We start from the raw sequence: 12,063 nt of genomic DNA, 5'->3' as shown, positions 1-12,063 counted from the left end.
GATTCAAGGTGACCGATTTTCATAAGCAAATTGCCAAGTGGTTTTGTGGGGGGGCGGCCAGGGTTTCTCTGCCTGGGCCCTGCTGACCCCTGGATCCCGGGGTTCTCTGTTCTGGGGGGCTCTTCACGTGCTGTGCCATGCTCAGAGCTTCCCCTCCTGCACCCACTAGATGCCAGTAGCACCCTCCAACAACAACAAACGCCTCTGGACGCCACCCAGTGTCCCCTTGTGGAGAGTCAGAGTGTTGTTGTGCTTCTCTGGGTCTCACTGCTCAGTGTGGGGAAGGGACCCTGAGCGCATGGACGCCTCTGCATGGTGCCCAGCATCATCTCCTCACCACTAGGATTCCGGGGTCCTTGGTGTTCTCATTCTTGTTGGAAGGCCCCCTCCCTGTTGGGGGTGTGTCCCCTGCTGCGCTGGGCCTTCTCCTGGCACCTGGGCCTCTGCCTCGTCCTGCCCTCGGTGGGCCTCTCCGGGCCACCCAGCCTCCCCAGGGCTTCCTCCTCCATTCACTGGGCGCCTCTGTGTACGTCCCTGGGGTGCGGAGGTGTTTGGGGGGGCACGTGTGATTTCTGCTCATTTCTGGAAAACAGTAAAATAAAAATAAGTGATTGGGACTTCAGTCAGAGTGACTTTTGGAGTTCCACCTCTCGGCCTTTCGCTTTTAGAAAATATTGGGTATTACTTCCTTTCATTTATATGAATGAACCAGCAGCCTGGAACCTTCCATATTAAACATTTAAGTCTTTTTGAGAACCAGCAAGAGCGTCTCAGGCCCACGAACGGCCAGCTGCCTGGCGCCCTCCACGGTCCAAGACTTGCCTGGAATGGATTGCTTAAATGCTCTTCCTCTCAGGGCTGTCGCAGGGTTGGCAGAGGAAGTGGATTCCATTAAACACGGCCCCTTCCCTTTAAGAGAAAAAACAAACAACAGCAAAAACAAAAATGAAATGAAATAACCCCGGGTGAGATCTAGAGCAAGTCTGAAGAGTACTGAGGGCTGAAGGACTGTCGCTGGGAAATGGTCCCTGGGGCTCAGCCCTCCAGGCCGTGGGTGGCAGGAGGGTTGGCCTACAGTTAGAAATCTGGAAATTCCTCCCTGGGAATCACCCCAGGGGAACAGCAGACCAGGCTGGCCAGGAAAGGGCAGGGCTGTTTCAAGTGGCCAGGTTTCCTGGACATCTTTATCTCTCCCGACACCAGGGCAGAGGGCCGGAGCCTGCTGTCTGAGGTTGTTGACAGTGCTGTCTGGCTGTGACATTCTCTTTCTTTCTCCCTAGTTGGAGGCTGGCAGCGATGAAGACCGAAAGTTAAACCTCAGGTAAGGAGGCCTTTCGTTTTTGTTGTTCAGTCTTTCTTCCAAACAGGTTTGGGATACTTTTGTTCCCTTCTTAAAGAGAAAACGTCAGAAAAAATACACCAAGTTTTTTTTAGTGCTTTTACAATTATTCATAAAGCATACATAAATATAAAAGTACTGCTTTTAAAATCTCCAGGCATGGAGATATGGTCCTGTGACCATCCCAGCTGTTGTGGAGGCTGAGGCAGGAGGATCACAAGTTTGAGGCCAGTTTGAGCAATATAGTGAGACCCTGTTTCAGAAAATAAACACAAAGCTGGGGCCTGGGTAGTGGCTCAGCGGCAGAGCGTTTGCCTAGCACGTTCAAGCCCTGGGTTCGAGCCTCAGCACCATATAAAACAATAAATAAATGAAATAAAGGTATTGTGGCCAACTACAACTCAAAAATAAATATTAAAAAATTAAAAAGCTGGGCACAGTGGCACATGCCTATAATCCCAGTGGCTCAGGAGGCTGAGGATCAAGAGTTCAAAGCCAATCTCAGCAAAATAGTGAGGTCCTTAGCAACTTAGTGAGACCCTGTCTCTAAATAAAATACAAAATAGGGCTGGGCATGTGGCTCCGTGACCAAGTGCCCCTGAATGCAGTTCCCAGTATCCCCAAACAGAAAAATTATGCATGTTTAACTGTAAACACCTTTGGTGGGGGAAGGGGTGTTGTTGGAACTGGAGCCCAGGCCCCTGAGCATTCTGAGCCATGCTCTTCCCCTGACCGTACCCAGCCCTGTACACACCTTTGATAATACGCAATAGCATTTGGAAAAAGAAGGAAAATAGTCACCATTATTCTATCAGCTTAGCATTACCGTTGTGCACTGTTTTATGTACTTTCTTGCAGATTTTTCCTCTGATGTTTCGTTTTGTTTTGTGTTTTGTTTTTGCAGTGCTGGGGATTGAATCCAGGAGTGCTCTTACCACTGAGCTGCAACCCCAGCCCTTTTTATATTTTGAGACAGGGTCTCATCAAGTTGCTAAGGCTGGCTTCCCACTTGTGATCCTCCTGCCTCAGCCTCCCAAGTTGCTGGGACTCCAGCTGTGTGCCACCACATCTGGCTTTTCCTCTTTTTTTTTTTTTTTAAGAAAACAATTATTTTAATATGCCCTCATTTTTTTTTCTTACTATTTTTGATAAGGTAGCCTTTTGAGGTAAGCACAGCACTCATTTGAAACAGATATTTAGACCCTAAGTTAACAGTTAACTTGAGTTTTTGTGTGTGTGTGTATGTGTGTGTGTGCTATCTGTGCTCATTAAAAAAAAAAAATCCCTTAAGATATCATCCTCACTTACCAATGATATTTTTTTTGTTTTTTTTTTTGGGGGGGGGGGTACTGGGGATAGAACTCAGGGGCACTCGACCACTGAGCTATATCCCCAGCCCTATTTTGTATTTTATTTAGAGACAGGGTTTCCCTAGTTGCTTAGGGCCTCGCTGTTGCTGAGGCTGGCTTTGAACTTGTGATCCTCCTGCCTCAGCCTCCTGAGCCGTTTGTTTTGTTGTTGGTTTTGCCAAAAATTAAGGTCTTCTCTCTGTTGTTGTTTTTGCTTTGTTTTGTTTTGTTTCGTTTTTCCAGTACTAGGATCAAACCCAGAGGCACTGAGCTACATCCCCAGCCCTTCCTTTTTATTTTTTATTTCGAGACAGGGTTTTGCTAAATTGTTAGACTGGCCTCAAACTTGCAGTCCTCCTGCCTCTGCCTCCGGAGTAGGTGGGATTAACAGGAATGCACCTTTGTGTCCAGCAAGCCCTTCTCTTTAGGAATTTTTTGGTTCACAGAGGATTCAGCATTTTATTATATAATGTATTTCTTTGTACCAAGGAGCCAGTCTTGAAATTAGACCTTGGAATGTTTAAAGAAAAAAAAAGTAAACACACTGTCAGGGATATGGTTCATTAAAGACGAATGTCAGTTTTATCTTGTGAGGAGGGAGAACATTAATTGGAAAAGGAAATCGGTCTACAGAAATGACAGTCAACAGTTCATCCCTGAGAATGGGTATGCTCCTGGTTAACCGCCCAGGGGGACGTGGTAGGGACCTGGTGTCCAGGGGTTGAGTCCAGGAAGGGGGACGCTCACTCTGACTGTGGCATGTGCCATCTGTCAAGATTCCCTGGTAGAAACAGTGGCCTGCAGAACCCAGGAGCTGGGTCCCTGCTCACTGTAGTGTTAGGCTCAGCCCAGGGCAGATGGGCTTCTGAACCCTGGGAATCTGGGTTCCCAGGCTGGAAACAGCTGCATTCCGTGGGGGCTGGGCCTGGAGACTGGCCCCTGTGCGGGGAGAAAACAGGAAGCCAAGGCGAGTGGTGAGGAGGAGGATGGGAGAGGGGCTGCTGGGGCTGCTGCCACTGAGGGAGAGGGCGGGGTCTCCGACTGCCCCTGGGCCCCTCCCCTGCCCCCTCTCCCCCTCTTGTTCAGGAGATGACCTTGAGCTGCCACCTAGACCTCCCTGGGGGTCATGTTAGCTGCCTGTGCGGTGTTTTGCATTGTTTGCAGATAAGAACTGTAAGTGGTGGTGGGTGACATGGAGAGGTCTATGTGGCCCTTTCTCAGTAGGAAGGAGCCCCTTCCTCTGCCTTATGAAAGCAGGGGAGTTATCCTCAAAACCCCCCTGGAGGGGCTTCTCCCAGGGGGAGGCGAGACAGTGTGGTCAGAGGTGGTCACAGTGACACTTCTGTTGCTTCTGGCCCTGCGTGTACCCTCCCTCATCCCCTTTCTGTAGACCAGTTCAGTTGTCCTGTTCATTTGGCCCTCTTGGACCTGGACTTGAGGCAACATGGCTGAGAGCGCCCAGGTCCCAGGTCGCCCCGGGGTTCCACTCCGAGGACTCCTGCTGACCCTCAGGGCAGGAGCTTCCCAGGACGCCCAGTCCCTGCATGCCATGATGACCACGGATGCCCCTCCTCTCAGTTTTGCCAGCTCACCCCCAGCCCCACCTTTCAGGCCAAGGTCGCCTCCTGCCTGCGGGTCCTCCCAGCCCCCAGACCCTCCTCTGTCCTTTTAACCTGTGACTGAAACTGTCAGGCCGCCCTCATTTGCATTCTCAGGCCCTGTCAGCCTGTCTGGGGGAGAGGTCAAGGGTGGCCAGCTGTTTCTGTTTGCCTGGGGCCAGGGGAGTCAGGGCAGCAGATTCTCTGCCTCCGGTGATCCTGGAGGGCCTCCACTGCTGTTTAGCTTCTGGGGTATGGCCGGAGACCCAGGGCACCGGGGTTCCTCTCTCCTCTTTCCTTCCCTCTGTGTGTCCTAGAGTCAGTGCCCTGTCCCTGGGTCTCCATCCTGGGATGTAACCAACTGTGTATTTACAATATTCAAGAAAAAATAAGGTGCCAGGCTTGTCACTGTTGCTGCCGCGGGCTGCACTGAACCTGGATGGACTCCCTTTTTAACATTTTTCTCCTCCGTGTTCCCTGAACAATGTGGTAGAGCTTTTGCATTGTGTCCCCGTTGCCTTGGGGACCTAAGTGCCCAGGTTGTGTGGGGTGGTACGCCTTTTATATCTGGGATGGAGCATCTGCAATTTGTGGTGTCCTTAGGGTGTCCTGGAACCAGTTCCTGTGGGTACCAAGGGACACCTGTAGTGGTCACATCTCTCGGTGCATCTGAGGAGTCACTGGCTCGGCCCTGGGCAGCCGCTGCTGAATCCCGGGGACTGGGTCTTCTGGGCGCGCCTGCCTCCTCTTCTTGATCCCCCTATCTCCCCTGTTGTGTCGCTGGGCCACCCGTCACCCCCCTGGTGGAACCCCTGTGTGCCTGTGTCCTCCCCCTCGGTTCCCACTTCTCTCTGTGCCCCCCAGCCTCTTGACCTTGCTCTTTGGGGTCTGACAGGGCTGTTCGCGCTCCCTGCCCTGCTCTGCCCAGGCCACCTGCCTCCTTTTCCAGCGCCTCTTTTCCTGTTGGCCGCCAGAGGTGCTCTCAGGTGTGTCCGGCTTCCCTCAGAAGCAGGCAGCCCAGTTTCCATCCTGCCTCCTGCTGCAGGTGTGTGTGTCCCATTGCAGCAGTGACAGCACTCTGCCTGCACACAGCATTTACTGGTTGGGAGCCATGGACTTTGGACCCTGCTGTTCACTTCAGGCCAAGGAAGAGCAGGTGCAGAGGGGAGTGTGGGCGCAGCCACCAGGCCTGTGTCTGGCTCTGCCCCGGCTCTGGTCTGGGAACAGAGGTAGCGCTGCTCCAGCTCGGGGTGCCGGCACCTCTGTGAAGCTCCCCCAGAGAGTCCGGTGCCTCTGGGCTCATTTGTTCCGTTGGGTCCTGTGCCTCCATAGTGTTAGTTCCCAGCGTGGAAGAATCAGCGGGCTACCTCCCTGCTGGCCACCTCCCTGCTGGGGCTGCATCAGGTCCTGAGAGGGCCACCTTTGGATGCTCTGGCTGGGAGCCGGCTGCTTCCGTGCCAGGCGCGTCCCCACGAGATGTGGTCAGGGATGCGCACGGCACGGAGTCAGCGCCAGGACCTGACAGCTCCTCTGCAGGCCTTCTCGGAAGTGTCTCAGGAACTGACCCTCTCGTGCCGGGAAGGTGATGATGTGGCAGTAGAGCGCGGGCCCCCCTCCGTGCCCTGCTTTCTGCCTGGGCAGATGGCTGCGGCCCCTGACGGGACCCTGTTGGACGCAGCGCTCCTCCACTGTGGGGTCGGCTGTGGGAGCGGGCGAGCAGATGGCCCTGCTGGCAGAGGCTCCTGGCTCCCCTGGCACCCCAGGAGCCGGCTCGGCTTGGCACGAGACGTAAGTGGTTGTATGCCAGGCAGGGCACTGGGAGGTGATGGGCTGTGTTGTCCCAGAGTGTGGGCTGCAGCGAATGGTTGTCTTTTTTTTTTTCAATACTTATTTTTTAGTTGGACAGACACCTTATTTCACTTATTTATCTTTACGTGGTGCTGAGGATGGACCCAGGGCCTCCCTGTGCTAGGTGAGCGCTCTCCTGCCGAGCCCAGCCCAGCCCATGAGTCCAGTGCAGCCCATGATTGGGTGTTTTTCTTTAATCTGTTGTTTCCAAATCACGGACATGAGAGTCGCGGAGTCCTGTGGTCCACTTTTTGGCTTGTCCTGGCAGACGTGGGCCTCGTGGTGAGCTGGGGTGTCCGGTTTTGCTTGGTTTCAATGGAGGACTTCGATCCCTCCTGCACCTCGCTCTACACTTCTCCCCTTTTGGTCTCGACCCAGAGCTCCACGGGGATCCCCGTTCTCCTCACAGCTTCTGGGAGCGTGGTTGTCAGGGCAGGGTGGGGTTGACGTCCTCAGCAGACCCCACTTCCCTCTCCTTGAGCACCTCTGGTCACCTGGTCACCTGCATCCCCGGGTTCTGCTCTGCTCTGTGTGGGGTCATGGCCCCTGTTGTTTTCTGTCCGGTTAAGTCCTGCCCTGTGGAGTCTCGACACCGGGTTCTGCATCCTGTGCTGGAGGTCTGTCACCTAATGCCACCGTACAAGTTACCACAAACTTAACAGTTAAGACAACATGTGTCTGTTGGGCTGGGGGTGGCGCTCAGTGGCAGAGCACCTACCTTGCATGGGGGAGGCCCTGGGTTCCATCCCTAAACCAAGAATGCCGGTGCACGGGTGTCATCTTGAAGTTGCCGCGGGTCAGGACCTGGGCCCGTTCAGCTGGTCTTCTGCTGGGCTCTCCTAGGCTGCGTTCGGGTGTTGGCCGGGCTGGGTGCCATCTGCAGCTCGGGCTCTCCTTCCAGGCTCCTGTGGGTCTGGGTCAGACCCATGTTCTTGCAGCTGTAGAGGTCGGGGTAGTCAAGGCCAACAGGAGAGGCCCTGCTCGTCCCTGATCACGTCCACACCCCAGGTGGGGGCGCACCCAGGGGTGCCCCAGGCAGAGTTTGCCTGCCTGTGAGCCCGTGTGCGAGAGCCTGGCTCAAAGTAAAAATGACAGAGGGCTCGGGGTGCAGCTCAGTGGCAGAGTGCCCTGGGTCCGTCCTGGGTCCCCCTCACCCCCAGAAAAGAGAGAGAGAACACATAAGCAAGTGGATTTCAGTGCCCCATGTAAGGAAGGTGCCGAGATGGACAGCGATGCCCAACAGTCCTGGGGAGGGAGCCCAGGAGCCCCCGCACCCACAGGCTGCTCCTCCTCTGGGCCCGGGCATCTCCTGGACTTGCCCCACTTGAATGTGGTGCCCTGGGGTGTCACCTTCAGTGACCTTTACACCGACTGGCTTTTCCTAGGCTTTGGCTTTGGGAAATGATGGGCCTGTGTTTGTCCCTGCCCTGTTCTTTGTCACCTTGTCTAGGGTACTCTGACCTTGGGCAGGCTTCGTTTCAAAAGGCCAAATAGGAGCTCAGGGTGCAGCTCAGTGTTAGAGCGCTGACCCCGCCTGGCCCCTGGCTCCATCCCCAGCACCACACACTCACTCACACACACACACACACACACACACACACACACACACACGTGCACATCCCCAGCACCCCCACCCCACACATACACACACGCACAGGCACAGCCCCAGCAACCCCCACACACAGGCACATGCACGAGCATGCACCCCGCCCCCCATAATGGCCAGAATAGCGTGCCCCTGTAGGGCTGCCATCAGAATCCAAAGCTCCAGCGACTCGAACCTCTTCCCATCATAAACATTCAGCAGATGCTTCCTCTTGTCCCTCCTCGGGTGCAGCTTCTGGGAGAAGGGACTAACTGTCCCCTCTCCCTCCCTCGGCAGGTTCTGGGACGGCCCTGAGGTGTGTCCCTCGTCCTTGGCAGCCAGCTGAGGTGAAGGGAGGAACTTGGTCTTAGACCAGGCGGGGCGGCCAGAGCCAGCCTAAGGGCAGCACCTTCCTCGCCTCCAGTCACCGCCCTGGCCCTGGACCAGCCATGGCTGCCCGAGTGGACTCGTCTGTGTTCGGTTTTGCACTGTGCAGCTGACCAGGGTCCTGGACCGTGTCCAGGAGTCGGGGGACAGAGGGCTTCCTGCCATCTCCCTCTGTGCTTTGGTGATGGAAGTGCTCGGAGATCAGTGTCCATCGCCTCTGACCTAATCTGCCTGCTCTGGGGCCACTGTCACCACATGGTTATTGAGCTCCTACTGTGTACCAAGCCACGCAGTGTTGGAGCAGCCGGGGACACCACAGTGGGTAGGACACGAGTCCTTCCCACGGCTGGCTTTCTGCCGGAACCCGGCCGTCAGGGGGGTGAGGAAGAGCGTCGCCTGTTCCTCCCCGTCCCCCCATGGGGTTCTGCACCCCATCTGTGCACAAGTCCCATAAGGGGGTTTTAAAAACAGTCCTTCCCAGTCTCAGGACACGATGACCAAGCCCTTCTAAGGCACAGCCTGCTTTCACAGAGCAGTAAGTGGTGCAGCCGCGACTCCAAAACCAGACTCTGCCCGAGATCTCGCGGTGTCTCTGGCTGTTCTCACTGTCTCTCACCAGGCGGCAGGACGGGGCTCCGCGGGGCTCTCCCCGGCTCCTGCCAGGCGCTCAGGGCTAGTCAGAGCGGCGTGCTCTCAGCAGGTCCTGCCCCCCACCCCCTCGTCCACCTGGAGCTCCTGTGGGACTGGCAGACACTGGGTGTGAAAGGTGTTCACGGGTTCCTCTTGGTGCAGGCTCTGGGTTGGGACCTTGTGCACTGGCTCCTGCTTCATACCCTACGAGCAGGTGACATGGGGACTTCCCCAGCGTAGGCAGCTGCTGCTCAGAGACCAGAGAACCCGGAGCTGCTGCCGGACAGGCCTCTGCCCAGGACCTGCGTCCTCTGCTGCACTCTCCGCAGAAGACCTGCAGGGCTGTGGGCTGTGTGTGCCTTGCTGGCCCCACCCCTGGGTCCTCACAGGTCACCCCGGGGTCCCCATGGGTCACCTCTGGGTCCCCCTTGGCTCCACCTTTTTTTTTTTTCTTCTTTTTTGGTACCAGGGATTGAACTTGGGGGCACTGGACCACTGAGCCACGTCCCCGCCCTATTTAGTATTTTTTTAGAGACAGGGTCTGGCTGAGTTGCTGACCCCTCCTCACTGTTGCTAAGGCTGCTTTGAACTCGCCATCCTCCTGCCTCAGCCTCCTGAGCCGCTGGGCTCACAGGCCTGAGCCACGGGCCTGGCTTGGCCGCCACACCACGGGGCTGTTCTTGCAGGTGGGATTCCCAGCAGCCCGTTGGATCACTTGGTTTTTCAATCAGAATTTGCCTTTAGTATTAATATTTTTCTAAACTGGAGAACTCGGAGTGGGGACAAATGAGGACGGAGACGTGAAGACTTGATCTGATTCTGTCAGAGCTTCATCAAACTTGTTCAAGTTGACTTACACTGAATTTTGCTCAGATCTAGTAGGTTTTATTAAACTTTTAAAATCCCAGTACCTAGACTGCTAAGGAATACCACTGGGCCCTGGTCTCACACTTTCTGAACTCTTAGCATCCCTTTCACAGGTGACAATGGTCCCACTAATCATCCTTCTGGCAATGAGGCAAATCTATGAGAGGGAGTCACCAAACTCAGGTCCTGTGTTGAGACATGTTGTCTGCTGTGCATCTTCAGGCAGGTCACTTCACCTCTCTGGGTCCCTGTTTCTTGTGTAAAGTAGACAGATTAGCTTATGGTTTCCAAATCCAGAAGTGAGAGTCCTCAGACCCACCAATCAGCAATCTAGTTTTGTGTTTATATTAGTCTTCCAATCATGCCTGTAGGTATGTGGCAGATTGTCAAGAATTATATTCCCATAATGAAAACAAAGTCAAACAAAGTCGTTACTTTATTTATTTGTTACTTTGAACTCGGGGTCCCTTCACCACTGAGCTACATCCCTAGTCCTTTTAATTTTTTGACAGAGTCTCACCAAGTTTCTGAAGCTGACCTCCAACTGAGATCCTCGCCAGGTCTCTGGGGTCACAGGCGTGAACCACTATGCCTGGCTCACCAGCCCTTTTTAAATTTTATTTTGAGACAGGGTCTTGCTAAGTCGCTGAGGCTGGCTTGAACTTGTGGGCCTCCACTTCCCAAGTAGCTGAGATCACCGGCCAGGCCGGCCCGAGGCTCTTTTTAAATAGACTCTGTTCTAAGAAGGCAGTTAGGTGGCGCTGCTGGCCAGTGCTTCCCTGCTCCTGCTCCCGGCAGGGCTGGGCAGGGCTGGGCAGGGCTGGGCGGGCCAGGAGTTCTCCTGGGTGTTTACCCAACCTGGCCCTGGGGGCTGTGGTCTGCAGAACCCAGAACTCACTTGGCACGTCCCAGGCCCCTCAGGCCCACCCAAGCCGGGCTGTGCTGCCTGCTGCAGGGGGGAGTCTGGGGGTGACTTTCACATCTGGGTCGCAGTGCCCCATGGGGACTCCGTAGGGACTCACAGGCAGCCCAGGGCGCTGAGGGGTCTCGGGTGAAGCAGCCTGGTGAGGGGGAGGGTTTGTTTAGTTATTTGCTGTATTCATCATGGGCCGGGCCAGCGTGGGCTTAGTGCCTGCCCTGCATTCCTGCTGAGTGCTGGGGATTCTCTGTTGAACCCCATCCCCACCCCCAGGGTCATTCGCGGGCTGTGCCTACTGTAGTCTTTCCAAAGAGAGTTGAAACAGTAGAGAGAACAGTGAAATTTAACTGGGACATGGAGAGAGTAAGGAGATAAGGTAAAGTCAGGAGAAGGGTCACATGTGGAATGTGTGGTTTAATGTTGGTAGTTATTACAGTTTGGCTACAAGCCTTACTTTGAGCTTCCTAGTAGGCAGAGCAAAGAGAGAAACAAGATCAGTTGCTATAAAAACCACAAGAAACAAACAGCAACAGGACCCCAGCAGGCCAGTTCCTCTGTAGAGCTCTTTCTGGTTGATGCTGTGATGCTCATAGGAGCCCCCGAGCGGAGGCTGAGCAAGGCAGGTTGTCATCAGTGTGGCCTGAGGCCCACAGGAGAGCCGAGGCTGCGTGCCCATGCCACCAGTTAACCTGGTGATTTGTGGTCTTGAGAAGTGAGGTCAGCAGCAGCGCTCGGTGCCAAGGCTGCTGGCCGCCTGAACTTGTGAGCAGGATGCTGAGTCACGTCCTGCCGGACCACAGCCTCCCGACTCCATGTGCCTCCACAATGGGAGGCCCACTGCTCCCACCTTGTGGTCTCCGAGCAGGAAGAGACCGCACGTGGGAGGCCCTCAACCCCTGGACAGGGAGACTACAAGGAGCCAGCAGAGCCCAGCTGCCCGCTGCTCTGTGCACAAAGCAAGGCCCCTGCCCAGCAGAGGGCAGGGGGCGCAGGTGGGGCCAGGAACTGTGCCAGTGACAGATAGGCAGTGGGCCAGGGTGGGGTGCTTGCCTGGTGTGTCCCATCCCCAGCACTGGGGGGGAGGGGGCAGTGACCTACCAACATAGAAAAATGACACTTGTGGTGGTTTACCAAAGTCCCATTAAGTTAGATTTTTAAAAATCACATTTTAAAACTTGAAATCATTTCAAACTCGCAGAAAAGTTGCTCCAGGACCTCCTTTGGTAGTGAAGGGATACAGTTCAGGGTTGCTGGGTGCACTCTGCTGTCCTGTCCCAGGGCTGCAGTTGGGAGCCCCCGCAGCTGTCTCTAACCCCCAACCCTCCAGCCCAAGACCCTGGTTAGTCGTGGGAGCCTGAGGAGTATCTGAGGCTCCTCCTGCAGAGACTTGGGGAGTGGTCTCTCGCGGAGAGCCAGCAGGGGAGCTGCATCCTGTCCTGTCCAGACCGCGGCAGGGCTTTGGGTGCTGCTCCACTGTGTAGTTACTCTTTAAGAAGATTTTTCCGGGGGGGGGGGGAGGTACCAAGGATTGAACCTAGGGG

At 55.2% G+C, this 12,063-nt stretch overlaps 1 protein-coding gene across 2 annotated transcripts in view; it reads left to right on the top strand.

Moving 5' to 3' along the window:
• The window catches only part of SSH1 (slingshot protein phosphatase 1), a 60,986-nt gene that overhangs the window by 2,888 nt on the left and 46,035 nt on the right, over positions 1–12,063 (top strand). The window contains exon 2 of one of the 2 annotated variants that reach the window (XM_081286904.1): positions 1,281–1,321. In XM_081286904.1, coding sequence (XP_081143030.1) covers positions 1,281–1,321 — 41 coding nt within the window. Of the gene's footprint in view, positions 1–1,280; positions 1,322–2,264; positions 2,506–12,063 lie in introns of those variants that run through there. The other variant, XM_081286905.1, reaches the window with a different exon arrangement.

The sequence above is a fragment of the Spermophilus citellus genome, assembly GCF_964194105.1.
Source record: "Spermophilus citellus genome assembly, chromosome: 3".
Taxonomy (NCBI): Eukaryota; Metazoa; Chordata; class Mammalia; order Rodentia; family Sciuridae; genus Spermophilus; species Spermophilus citellus.
Note: the sequence above shows the minus strand (reverse complement) of the source record. Positions and strands in the feature narration are given on the sequence as shown.